We start from the raw sequence: 14,202 nt of genomic DNA, 5'->3' as shown, positions 1-14,202 counted from the left end.
CATCCCTTCATGGCCCCCCCATGAAAAATGTATTACATAAAACATAACAAAAACTTGAACATTTCATTAAAGGTGCAGTGTGTAAATTTTAGTGGCATCTGGTGGTGAGGTTGCAAATTGCAACCAAAAACTCAGTTTACTGCTCTCCCTTCATTTTTGAAATGCATAGAGAAACTATGGTACCCGCCACAGGACAAACATATCACAGTTGAAGATAACTTATTAAAAAAGTTTGTCTGTTAAGAGCTTTTGTAAAAAACATGGCGGCACAAAATGGCGACTTCCATGTAAGGGGACCCTCGGTGTATGTAGATAAAAAGGTCTCATTCTAAGGTAATAAAAACATAATGGTTCATTATGAAAGGTCTTTATACGCCACTGATAATATAGTTTTGTTTATTATTTTGCATTTCTGTCAAAAAATTACACACTGCACCTTTAAACAGAACACATTAACTCATCCCCGCAAGTTATCTCTTTTTATCACCTCTCAAATATGGGTATGTTTCTTCAAAAATACTAAATGTTGAGTAAAAAGCTGAGATAATTGCATTTTTGTAAAGGACTTTTATTCGTGATCCGATTCAGAGCGATGATTAAAACATACACAGTGTTTTAACTACGTGTTATCTAATCAATTAAAGGGGACATTTCACAAGACTTTTTTAAGATGTCAAATAAATCTTTGGTGTCCCCAGAGTACGTATGTAATGTTTTAGCTCAAAATACCATATAGATAATTTATTATAACATGTTAACATTGCCACTTTGTAGGTGTGAGAAAAATTTGCGGTTTTTGGGTGTCCTTTTAAATGCAAATGAGCTGATCTCTGCACTAAATGGCAGTGCTGTGGTTGGATAGTGCAGATTTAGGGGCAGTATTATCCCCTTCTGACATCACAGGAGAATCCAAATTTCAATTACCTATTTTTTATATGCTTGCAGAGAATGGTTTACCAAACCTAAGTTACTGGGTTGATCTTTTTCACATTTTCTAGGTTGATACAAACACCGTGGTTCTAATTATAGCACTTAAACATGGAAAAAGTCTGAATTTCATGATATGTCCCCTTTAAGAAAAAACGCTTTCCTGCCAATGACGAGTTTTTACGGCAATCCATATTTCCGCTATTGTCCACCAGGTGGTGCTCTTACACAACTTATAAAACACTAAAGCATCCACTGACCCAAAAACAGTAAAAACTTTGTTTTGATCATCGCTCTGAATCTGATCTCTAAAAAAAGTCATTTACAAAAATGTAATTATCTCAGCTTTTTGCTGTTTGGTATTTTTGAAGAAACTTACCCATATTTGAAAGGTGATAAAATAAGAAAAAATGAAGATAGGATGAAACGTGTTTTTTTTTTAAGCAGAGGGTCTGTTCTTTCATTTGATATATTGTATGTTTATATATTTAAAGAAGAACATTTTCTTGAAGGCATCAAACTTTTGTGAAAATCATAAAAAATGCTGGCGCTGGCTGTCAACTTAAAAAAAAAAGTGCTGGCAGGTAAAGAGTTAAATTATAGAATGTAGTGCTATTGGTTTGTTTTGAGATTTAATTGCACAGAGTTTATGATAAATGTATTTTATAAAATGGCATTAAACTGGGGCCCCCCGGCACCATCTTATGCCCCCCAGGTCATGATGAGAGTAGTTTACCATAATAACACGCTGCTTTTTTTCTCAATGAACCCTAATATAAAATGTATATTATATTAAACCCTAATATGCATAATTTAAGTCAGTTTAAGTTTAAGGCATGGTCCGTTGAACCAATAAATTTAGTTTAATGCTAATAGATGATATTTATTATGTTAACACTTTTTATAAGGTTGTATTTGTAAACATTAGTTAATGCATTGCACTGCAAAAAATTATTTTACTAAGAAAATATTTTTTTAGTATTTTTGTCTTGTTTTCAGTGGGAATATGTACAAGTTCTTGAAGTGAGATGCTGTTTCTTGATGAGCAAAACGACCCAAGAAAATAAGTCTAGTTTTTAGACCAAAAATATCTAATTTAAGTGATTTTGTGCATAAACTAAGCAAAATGGGGAAAGCAAATTTTTCTTGAATTTGTCTTGAATTTAGTGTTTAGTGTTTTTTTGCTTACCACATTGGCAGATTTTTTTGCTTGCTTTATGGACAAAATCACTTAAATTTGATATTTTTGGTCTAAAAACTAGACTTATTTTCTTGGATCATTTTGCTCATCAAGAAAAAGCATCTTAATTTAAGAATTTTTAGTTATTTTTACTGAAAACAAGACAAAAATACTAAGAATTTTTTTCTTGAAAATCTTTTTTTTTTTGCAGTGTAAGCAATTTTTTTCCACATTTTCTTGAATTTAGTGTTTAAGAAAAATGTTTAAGATATTTTTTTTTGCTTACCTCATTGGCAGATTTTTTTTTTTTTTGCTTGTTTTATGGACAAAATCACTTAAATTTGATATTTTTGGTCTAAAAACTAGACTTATTTTCTTGGATCATTTTGCTCATCAAGAAAAAGCATCTTAATTTAAGAATTTTTAGATATTTTTACTGAAAACAAGACAAAAATACTAAGAATTTTTTTTCTTGAAAATCATTTTTTTGCGGTGTAAGCAATTTTTTTCCACATTTTCTTGAATTTAGTGTTTAAGAAAAAAATGTAAGAATTTTTTTGCTTACCCCATTGGCAGATTTTTTTTTTGCTTGTTTTATGGACAAAATCACTTAAATTTTATATTTTTGGTCTAAAAACTAGACTTTTCTAGTTTCTTGGGTCGTTTTGCTCATCAAGAAAAAGCATCTTAATTTAAGAATTTTTAGATATTTTTACTGAAAACAAGACAAAAATACTAAGAAGTTTTTTCTTGAAAATCACTTTTTGCAGTGTAGGGATGTGCATGTATGTAATCTTTTCATTTTTCGATTTATCCATAGGTCTAAAAAACGAGTGCTCGATTAATTAGGGGCGGGGCGTATGCGTCATGGAGAAAATAAAAATATTTGTATTAAAACACTCAAATAAAATTAATTTTGAAGAAACTATAACAGAAAGATTAACACTATACTGTTTTTACACTCTGCTTCCTGTTTTAATTGTTATTTTTTAAGTGACAAAAAACGTTGCTTCAGACAAATGGTAATAATTCGAACAAACAAAGTGTTGTCTACTCGAAGACGAAACCACCATGCAAACACAAAAATCCACAACGTGCAGCAAATTCATTTTAATGTGTATTTTACAGTAGAATTAACTAAACTAGATGAACACCCAGCATATCTGATCCTCTTCCCTTTTAAATCCCAGAGATATATTCAAGTACAGTGCAGGTAAATAATGCATAAATAACCCTGACGTTTGATAAACACATGATTTGACTCGTGTTGAAATCTTATTTTTCTGTTTCTATGGAAGCTTTTAAAATGAAGATGAATGACGCATAACGACTTCTGTCCATTCTCTCTCCTCTTTTAATTTTTGAACTGCTGTCCGTCTCTAACCATAGCATTGCGTATCAGCGTGAGCAGGGGTTTGTGGGATTGCTCTGACGATGACCTCATGAACCCTCCGTAGCGTTTGTCGGGTGGAGTGTTCCACCTGAAATGGCTCATGCGGTACTTCCCGTTGGTCTTCGCATTATTACTTTGTCGAACGCCCACGGTCTCGTCCTGCCTTCGATCGACACGGACCGTTTCCGTGGACTCCTCTGGTTCCGCTTCCAGGGCACCGTTGGCGAACACTTTGACCGGTCGACGTTTCCGGCCTATGGGTTTTCCCCATCGGAAGTGCTCCATGGAGTAAGACCTCCTCTCGTCACCACGGAGAGGTTCTTCAGATGAGCCTTTGGTCTTGGTTGAAACGGGAGACAGGGCGGATAAGAGCAGGCCCAAACTGAGGCTCTCTTCCTCAACCTCTTCCTCATCAGGTGAGGACAGACTTTCATGAGTGAAGTCTTGGATATCTGTGCATTCCTGAATACAGTGCTGCGAATGAAAGCATACAAAAGTCATCTTCAAATGTATACGATAGACCTATAACCCATATTTTATGTAAACTGTGCAGTGATACCTCTAGGGAACATACATATTGATAAAATCAATTTCTGTTAAACACATCAATGTAAATATCCCATTAAATGCATCTTACCAATCTTTGCTCATTTGATTCAAGGACCATGCAGTCTGCCACATCCAAGCAGTTCCCATCTACATACGGGCCATGAAAACACAGAACCGCCGCAGCCAAAAGCCAGGAGCGACTGCGCATGTTTACTGAGGAGACAGGAGAAGATTGATATCATCAGTTTCTTCATTGACTCATCCGGAAGAGAAAGCAAAGGTACATTATCAGTCAAGGACAAAGTGTTTCTATATTCAGGTGTTTTCTTGAATCACCTTTAGTTATATGTACTGTACAGCAGCTGAATGAATCTTATTGCTTTGCAAAACACATCCGCACAGAGTCTGGCGGTCCTCATTGAATGAATAAATGTGTGTGGGCAGTTCGTACACAATTGTCTTTTTCACTTTCTTTTTTATTTGACCGAAGAGCACCATTGTCGGTAAATCAAGATCATTATGACTTACGTCAACCCCATATACTTAATTGTAGCAGGTTAAGTGATGTGTTTTTAAGGTCATCACAGACACAGATTTATACCGGAGTGGTCCAGTAATGTCTTACCCTGACGTCAACTGCAGTATTGTGTTAGGGAATAACAGCTTTAAAAAGTAATGGGTAAAAAAATCATTTTTACACACACTGTGAAGATTGGTCATAAAAAAAATTCACGGAAAACTGTTTTTTTTAGTCATGATGATGACTCCTATTTGTCCTATTTTGGCCTAGAAACACTTGAGAAAGTCTAATAGCCGTTCATTCCTCTGTGATATATTGCAGTGCCAACAATACACAAGACTTTTGTTTTAAGTAATAAACACACTTTCATATACTGTAACACACGTTTTCTTATATACACCACCTAAATATATACACATATGGGTGATTCTCACGAAATCCAGATTTAGAAGGTGTCCAGCATCAGAATTTTTAAAAAGCCCTTGAAGCCAATTTTTTTGCACATATACTGCAAAAAATGATTTTCAGGAACAAAAATCTTTGTATTTTTGTCTTGTTTTCAGTAAAAATATCTAAAAATTCTTAAATTAAGATGCTTGATGAGCAAAACGACCCAAGAAAATAAGTCTAGTTTTTAGGCTAAAAATATAAAATGTAAGTGATTTTGTGCAATAAAACAAGCAAAAAAAAAAAAATCTGCCAATGGGGTAAGTAAATTTTTCTTGAATTTATTGTTTAAGAAAAATGTTCAAGATTTTTTGCTTACCCCATTGGCAGATGTATTTTGCTTGTTTTATAGACAAAATCACTTAAATTTGATACTTTTAGTCTAAATACTAGACTTATTTTCCTTGGTCGTTTTGCTCATCAAGAAAAAGCATCTTAGTTTGAGAATTTTTCGATATTTTTACTGAAACAAGACAAAAATACTAATCATTTTTTTTCTTAAAAATAATTTTTTGCAGTGTAATAGCTGTTCATTCTTCTGTGATATATTTCACTGTGCCAACAATACACAAGACTTGTGTTTTAGTAATAAACACACTTTCATATACTGTAACACACATGTTTTCTTATATACACAACCTAAATATATACACATATGGGTGATTCTCACAAAATATAGACTTAGAAGGTGTCCAGCATCAGAATTTTTAAAAAGCCCTTGAAGACAATTTTTTTGCACATATAAGATTAAGGTCTGAACTTAATATATAACAATTACTTTTAGAGGATTTAAAAAATATTTCCTATAGAATTATTTACATTTTTAGATTATCATTACCATAACATGATATTACATTAAATATACTCATTTACAAACTCATGTTTCGGTAATGAGAACTAAAAAAGTTGTCTAGGTACTGTGACAAACAAAATTTCAACTTTTATCTGGAGAGAAAAAATAAGAACTGCTTACCTGGCAGCCATCTTGAGTGTCACAGTCAATTATGTCATTTCCAACTAATTTTTTTTTGTAAATCTTAGTTCCTTGAGGGCTTAAACAATGATTAAAAATTGTTGCGGAGGATGAGAAAATTTTTCTTGTACACATTTATATTCCTGATTATTGTCTCTACATTTACCAATGATCACCAAATACCACATGTTTCTTTACTGTAAATGTTTATAGTATAATATGCACTGAAGCTTTTTATTTTTTAAATATAAATATTTCCATGTCAAAGAACCCAAATCCAGTCATGGACACTTTGCGGTAATTAAAAATTTCCCATTAAATGTGGAAAAACAACAAAATTGGTTTGTATGATGTCATTTGAAATCATGTGTAAAATAGTACGTGAAGAGATGTTTGTAACTGTATGCTTCTTATTTTGATACTCTTACTTTGCATTTACTTTTTTTTTATCAAAATGTTTCATGACACCTCATAAGACTAATTTGTGGGAATCACCCATATATACAGTCGCAGGAAAAATAAGAGACCACTGCACTTTTGACTTTAATCATCATTTCTAGATCCAGCGCCTGTTGAATCTTAACAAAAGCAAACCTCACTGAAAAAAATGACTCATTGAATTTAATCAATTTTTTAAGGCAATCAATTTATTTACATTTATTTATTTAAACAAAAGTTTTATATTTTATTTTACTTTACTAATCTTTTTTGTTAAATGTAAATGTAGCTTAAATAAATTGATTGCAACCACTTACCTTAAAAAAATGGATTAAATTAAATGAATCATTTTTTTTTTTTCAGTTATAGCAAATGTAAAAGACTGAGAGCATGACAAGACCCATGAGAGATGTGACAAAAAATCTGTGTTTTCTGAATTTTTCCTAAAATACATGTAAAACATTAGTATTTTGTTGTTGAGAAATGAATTTGAACTTGTTTTTCTGCGGGACTGAAAATCTGAAAACACTGATTTTTTGTTTTGTTATTTTGACATTGTTTTCTTCATTTCAATTTTCAGCATATAAATGCAAATAAAAACATTATTTTTTATTAAGAATTTAGCATAAATGTTTTCAGTAGTTGACAGAATGAAACAAAAATCATCATTTTTCATAAATAGTAGTTTACCTTTAAATACATCTTGAAAAACTGAAATGGATCACTCTCTTATAGTCATACACTACAATATTATCATATTCATTTATCATTATTATTTATAGCATTATTATTGAGAGGATCCTAGAGCAGCTCTGCGTCACACAAAGAGATTCATAAATGTTTTACCGCATACTTTTAATATTATGCATAACTACATGCAACTAACCCTAAATCAAATCCTATCCCTATGGGTTGCTTTAGTATATTACTCAGTACTTAACTATATAACATGGACTGTGTAAAATAAAGCATAAATTAAGTTTTATAATAATAAAGTTGTTACTGATGATCAAAACATTTTTATTCATTCTAAATAAACCACGATTTACTTCTACAGCAGTATGGCAATATGTCAGATTGTTTTGTGATCATTTTAATAATAGATATAACACAAATAAAGGCGTATACACACAGATAATAAGAAAACAAAGAAGTGGATCATTTTAAATAACATGCTTTGTATTAAAAATAATATCAATTTTCTTACCTTTCTTAATTTGTGGTGTAAGTTCTGTGAAGTCTCTCTCGTCTTAAATCTCCAGCCCTTATCTGCGTAAATCTCGGCTCCGCTCCTCCTCTCTTATCTCTATACAGTTTTTTTCATGAGTCTGTGAATGAATCACTCTTGCTGTGTTTTTCTGAATGAGCTCTGGTCTCTTATATACTCACAGGTGCATGCCGAGCCCTGAAGCCTGTGAGATGATCAGGTGGATCTCTGTTGAGGTGGGGTTACGCTGAGGGGGTGGAGCGACAACAAGGAAAATGACTAATAAAGAAACCTTACTTTGATGTATGTAGAAATATACTGGAGGTGGCAGGTGAATTATCTATCAGATGCTGGGGTTTTGTTGATTCGGTAATCTGAGACAGCTTGACAACTGATGGACACCAGCTGAGGTTTATAGTGGACTGAATAGGAAATTGCTGTGAAATAATGCAATAACATCACTGTTTTCTCATTAAACAGGGAAACATATAAGCGCTGCGCAAATCGATCAGCATGGACAGATGTGCTTTTTGTACACCATGTGACAAAGATTTTTACTTTTCAGCTTACATTTGAGAATTAACTTATCAAGACATTCTTGTTGTTTTGCTTCTTATAAAAAAAACTTTTGTCAGTGGCAAATGCAAATATTTTCTGCTGACAAAAATGGCAATTATCAGGGTCCATGATGCACCCATACCAAAAATATGTTTTAAATACATTTTGTAGAAAATAAAGCTTAATAAAATTTTATTTTTGAATTTTAAAATATATTAAGTTTTAACCTTCATATATTAATATATATTTCAAAAATTACAGTTTACACGGTTTAGAAAGTTTACAACCCATATGCAAAAATATATTTTTCCTGGCCAAAGTTTGTATAAAATGTATACGTATGTATAAAATTATATGTATATTTTTGCAGTTGAAAATGTATTTAATTTAAATATTTTTAAACCTGTTATGTTTGTAACAAAGGTATGCCACGTGAGTATCAATGCTTTAAAATATATATATTTAAAAAAAATATTTCAAAATATACCAAAAAATATATTGGTGAAAAATACTTTTTTTGTAAACATTTCAAAATATATTTCAGTACATATATTTTTTGGCCATTTTTGGTATATTTTGAAATATATTTAAAATTATATTTGAAAATATATATTTTTTGCCGTATGGTTCATGACATAGTGAAAAGATGAAATCACAAATACTGTGAATACACCCAGATGGGAGACGATTTTGGGCCAGATCCACACCGGAGTTGCTAGCTTTGGCGTGGATCTGGCCCAGAGTTGTACATCTCTTTGAGGCTGTTTACACTTGGCATTAACATGCGTTTTAATTAGGGATGCACGATATATCGGCCAACATATCGTTATCGGCCGGTAACTGCTTATTTTTAATATTATCGGTTATTGGTCTGATAGCAAAATTAGGCCGATAAATGAAAGCCGATAAATGATGGATTATTTTGGTTTGTTGAACCACTTCACTTGCTCATTGCTGGCCATGTGGAGCTTTGATTGGTGCTTTCTGTGAAATAGCACGAAGATGACACGTGTTGCGGGCTTGGGAAGAGTATGCTAGTCTAGCACAAAGACAAGATGTCCGCGGTCTGGGAGTTTTTCATTGTGAAAATAATATGAATATTTATCGGCCTATATATATCGGTTATCGGCCCCCAAATATAAAGAGTTATCGGTTATCGGTATCGGCCAAAATTTCCATATCGGTGCATCCCTAGTTTTAATCGATCGGATCACAAGTGGACGACATTAATGCCAGGTGTAAACGGGTTCAAAACGTTTTAAACTAGTCCACTTTCGACCACATTCAGAGGTAGTCGAAACCCGATCAGATTGCTTTTGTAGTGTAAACGCACATGTGGTTGAATGTGTTCGAACAGCCACACGCGACCGCCGTCTCTCCGTCCATTTATCTAATCTGAGGTACTGAGCACAATGTTTTACGTCTTTTCTGACTTCTTGCGCGAACACACGGTGTACAGCGCTATTTTTAGCCTTTCATTGACTTTCAGTGGCTGATCTCCGCAGTTTCATTTTGCAAGCGTGTGAAAGTTGCGCGATCCTATTTCATCAATTGCGCTGAAATATCAGAGAAAGATCTAACATGTACAAAACACTGTGCAGCATGTTTACTTACAACACAAGCAGCAGACTCTGACATAATATTAGTTCGCGTCCATATAAACTCATCATTACTCCCGCTCATGTTTAAATGACAGCGGAGAGACTTGCCCACCGTCTCAACAGACCACCCACTCACAGTATTCAGGACAGAAGCGGTCAAAAGTGGACAAAAGAGACAGATTTAAATACCAGGTGTTAACGTGATGTGTCTCTCTCTCTGTGATCCGATCGATGAAAACACGTCTTAATATCAAGTGTAAACAGCCCCTTTGATTGTTGAATTGTAAATCAGTTGCAGAACCCTGCTGAATAAAACACAATCAAACCAGCATGGGAATTATGCTGGTTTAGCTGGTAGTCCCCAGCATGCTAGCACCAAAACACAACATATGCTGGTCTTGCTGGTATGACCAGCATGGGATGCTGGTGCTAGTGCTGGTTTGGTGAGGGTTTAGCTGGTGTTCACTAGCAAACCAGCACCAAAACACAACTGGTCTTGCTGGTTTTTCCAGCAGGGAGATCAAAGGTTTTCTCTAGGTATAGACGTTGATGAAATTCAGCATGTGTCTTGGCGTCAATGTGTGAAAAGATTTCTCAAAATTGGGCATTGCACTCACAATATACAAACCAAATTCTCATTTGAATGCCACGCAAAATATTGCAGACAGGAAGTATTATCAATTATAGCATTTTTGGTATTGTCTTACTTGGTATGACCCAAGAATTGAAAACTGATCAGATCCATTAGAGCAGAAAAAAATAATCCAAAATTAAAAGCAGTTTTACAAATTGTATTATATCTCTTGACCACCAGGTGGCGCCTCCCCAAAATGTTGCAGGTACCTTCAGGGCATGCCTGGTGCTAGAGAATCAAACCAAGTTCGCGATACCATTGGGTTTGTAAGCTACCGAGCCCCTAAGGTGACATTGGAGAAAAAAATCTAAAGTTTAGTTTCATGTGCTCACGCGATAGTTTTACGTGCGCACACGAAACTAAACTTTATCTATTTTTGCTCCATGTCCACTTAGGGGCTCCGTAGTAAGCTACTGCATTGTGCTACAAAAAAATTAAATAGCCGAAACCCAAGATGGCTGACCAAGAAGCACAGTTTTGGCTAGATGGGATACAGCTAGGGTTGCAAAGGGGTGGAACGTTTTTGATAAATTTCCGAAAACTTTCCATAGGAACTTAACCTGGGGAATTTTGGAAATACTCCAAATTGGAAACTTTTTCGAATTCCCAGTTTATTCCCATTAATTCCCATATATTCTCGATAATTCCCATGGAAAGTTTCCAGCCTTGAAAATTCCCAGAATTTGGCAACCCAAGGATACAGCCTAAATCTCATGAGATGTTACACTGTAAAAAAAACTTTGCTGCCTTAAAATTTTTTGTTAAATCAACTCAGATTTACAAGTCATGTCAACAGAGATGAGTTGTCACAACTTATAAAATATAGTTGAGAAAAGTCAACTTAATTTTATTAGTTATAACAACTCACCTGTAGTTAAAACAACTCATCTTTAGTCAAGGTAAATAATAGTAAGTTGAAATGACTTGTAAATCCGAGTTAATTCAACAAATAATTTTAAGGCAGCAAAGTATTTTTTACAGTGTTTAGGGTTCGGTTTGGGGGTAGGATTAGGAGAAAACAGCGCTCATTTGGTGAGACTTCATGAGATTTTGTCAGTTGCTGTATCCCTTCTAGCCATAACCAACAAGTACTGGATAATATTCAACTCAGCAAAGTATTGCCAAGGCCAGACTCACGTTCAGTCTGACAAATTTGTTGACATGGTATATGACAGCGGTTTGGTCAATCTAAAAGCTTTTGATACTTTTTTTGTTGAGAGCATTCGTATATGCCATCCAAAAAAATTATGCAAATCTGAAGATATAATGGAGAAGTTCAAAAGTTTTTTCAGAAAATTGTAAAAATGGCTGAAAAATTATTTTGAAATCAGAGATATATGTTTTGTAGGAAACGACCCAAGGATTTAGAGGGAAAACATTATTTTATTCTAGCCAACAGGGTTGTGGAAAAATTGACCAAAATGTAAATTATAGCGCTTATTATAGTGCCACCTAGAGACGGGCGGTTGTCAATGCATTTGCCACATTAGCAGGGGAGATTTGGGACATCACACACAGTTTGGTACATCTATGACTTAAAGGAACCGTATGTAAGAAATTTATATCAATTAATCATAAAATGGCCCTGATATGTCACTAGACATTAGGAAATCATTTTCATTTTAAATACTTATATCACTGACAACAGTGGTCTGGACAGGATATTGTCATTTAAAAAGTGGAGTTGCAGCCCTCAACTGATGTTTATGTTGTCATTTTGTGTATTGGCCACCAGTTGTGTGATTGCAGTACCAGTTTTAGCCACAAGTTTTGTGATTGCAATACCAGTTTTGGCCACAATCCTACATACTGTTCCTTTAAGGGCTCTGACGTCCAGACAATTTTGGGCAGAAAAAGAACAAACACAATAGTGGTTCATCACTTCATGCTTTGACCCCTAATAATAAGAACAAGAAATACAGAAAAATACAATAGGACTCCTATTTACTCCTGTTATTTTGGAGAATTGTAGTGTTGTGTTGCTATGGTAAAAGACTTCCATTCAGTTCTTTTCTCAGGGTCATTCACAAAAACAAAAATTAAAACAACATCACTGCATAGTTTTTCAAGGTTTGGTGATGCTCTTACCGCTATGAATAGAGGACGATTATAAAGAGCTTTGAATACAACTGCAGTGACGAGGTCTCATTTAACACAGATGTGATTTGAAGATATTTTTGTGTGTGTTATTTTGAAAACCGTGCTTATTGGCAAGTGTATGTTTTGAAACTAGATATTAATGATGAATAAAATGTTTTCATTCAATCTGTTTTCATGTTTATTTGGCCATGATACTTATTTGTAAGTTTAAAAGAAAGTTTTAAAGATGAAGATTTTGAAGCTTTGATTGTGTTTATAGTGGGCAATATAACATGTGTTCATGTTTCACGTGTAAAAAAACGCGGTATTTTTCACACAATTTGCTTATCTGTATAGCGCTGTTTTCACTGTCCTCAAAACAGGCTGATGTCTTCCTTGTTATGTGAAGTCCCTCCTTCAGAAATACGTATCGAGTTCTGATTGTGTAGTTTGTTTAGTGTGTTGTGATTAGTGATTGTCGTTTTCGAAGCAGTGCTTCATGAGGCTTCGAATTATTTACGAATCTTTTGTTTCGAATCAGTGGTTCGGAGCATAGACTGTAAAAAAGATGGACGACGCGACTTCGCCTCCCACCATTGTAATGAATTGAAGCCAAAAATGTCCGACCATGGTCGCCGCCATGTTACGTAAAAACGTCAGTTTGGAGCCAAGGCATGCGCAGAAGGAATCGTCCGTGGAGCCAGAGGCGGAGCCGCGGTATCAAACTTCCGCCCAAACACTTGCGCGCCCAATTCAACCACGCCAATCATAACGACACGCCCTGTTTCTATAGCATCAAATTACAAGCTAAAATGAAACTTATCACAAAAATAAACACTTGAACATATATCAGCGTGATAACAACTACTTGAAAGGACCAAAACCATCTTTCGAAAACTTTTACTGGAAGTGTAAATATTTTTTTTATTTAGAGCATAGTCCCATTCATTTGAATGGAGAGGGCGGGGTTATGACTTGTACTGCAGCCAGCCACCGGGGGGCGATCAAAGAGCAAGAGACTTCACTTTTCAAGGCTTATGAGGCACACCCGGTTCGGAGCTTGTTTCAAATTGGCCCAAGTCACGTGATTTTAGCAAACGAGGCTTCGTTACGTCATAACTGTTTCGAAACGTTTTGAAAATCCGATGGTTCACCACTAGGGGGAGTTGATCACATGACCAGTGTCTAATATGTTTAGGTGAACTCGGATCGGTTTTATTATGAAAGTTCATAAAACATTTATCCTTCTGACTAATAACACTGCCATTTTGTCTACTTTTTGTTTATAGACAGATTTAATGACAAAAATGTGCATAATTAAAAGGGTAGTTAGTTTTAATGATTTGTTTGCCCTAAATAAAACTAAAAACATATAATAGACTTTTAACTATGTCTTAATTGAGTTAAATAATTTTTGTAACATATTTTAATACAAACCTTGCTATTATTTTGTTCAAAAAAGTGTAAAATGTTCGGACATATCTGCTTTTACACTATTTTGACCAGCAGGGGTCGCCAGCGTGTGTGGTGTTTCGAACTGCTTCGAAAAACTGAATCAATTTTCGAAGCAATTGGTTCAATTGATTCGAAGCTTCGAAAAGCTTCATTTCTCCCATCACTAGTTGTGATTCGATAGCAGCTTAGCTTAGCAGAGCCGTTTGAGCCAAAGCTGGTGACTGACGTATTCCTGTGGGCG

General features: G+C 34.4%; 1 protein-coding gene across 1 annotated transcript; it reads right to left on the bottom strand.

Moving 5' to 3' along the window:
• Positions 1-3,202: 3,202 nt before the first annotated feature.
• pomcb (proopiomelanocortin b) lies at positions 3,203-8,218 on the bottom strand. The gene is made up of 3 exons (XM_055186388.2): positions 7,635-8,218; positions 4,138-4,262; positions 3,203-3,974 (listed from the first exon to the last, which is right to left on the bottom strand). Exons 2-3 carry the CDS (start codon positions 4,255-4,257, stop codon positions 3,462-3,464), a joined length of 633 nt encoding a protein of 210 aa, XP_055042363.1. The 5' UTR covers positions 4,258-4,262; positions 7,635-8,218; the 3' UTR covers positions 3,203-3,461.
• Positions 8,219-14,202: the final 5,984 nt, after the last annotated feature.

This window comes from Misgurnus anguillicaudatus, chromosome 18, assembly GCF_027580225.2.
Source record: "Misgurnus anguillicaudatus chromosome 18, ASM2758022v2, whole genome shotgun sequence".
In the NCBI taxonomy this organism is placed as follows: domain Eukaryota; kingdom Metazoa; phylum Chordata; class Actinopteri; order Cypriniformes; family Cobitidae; genus Misgurnus; species Misgurnus anguillicaudatus.
This window is presented reverse-complemented; position numbering and strand designations above follow the sequence as displayed.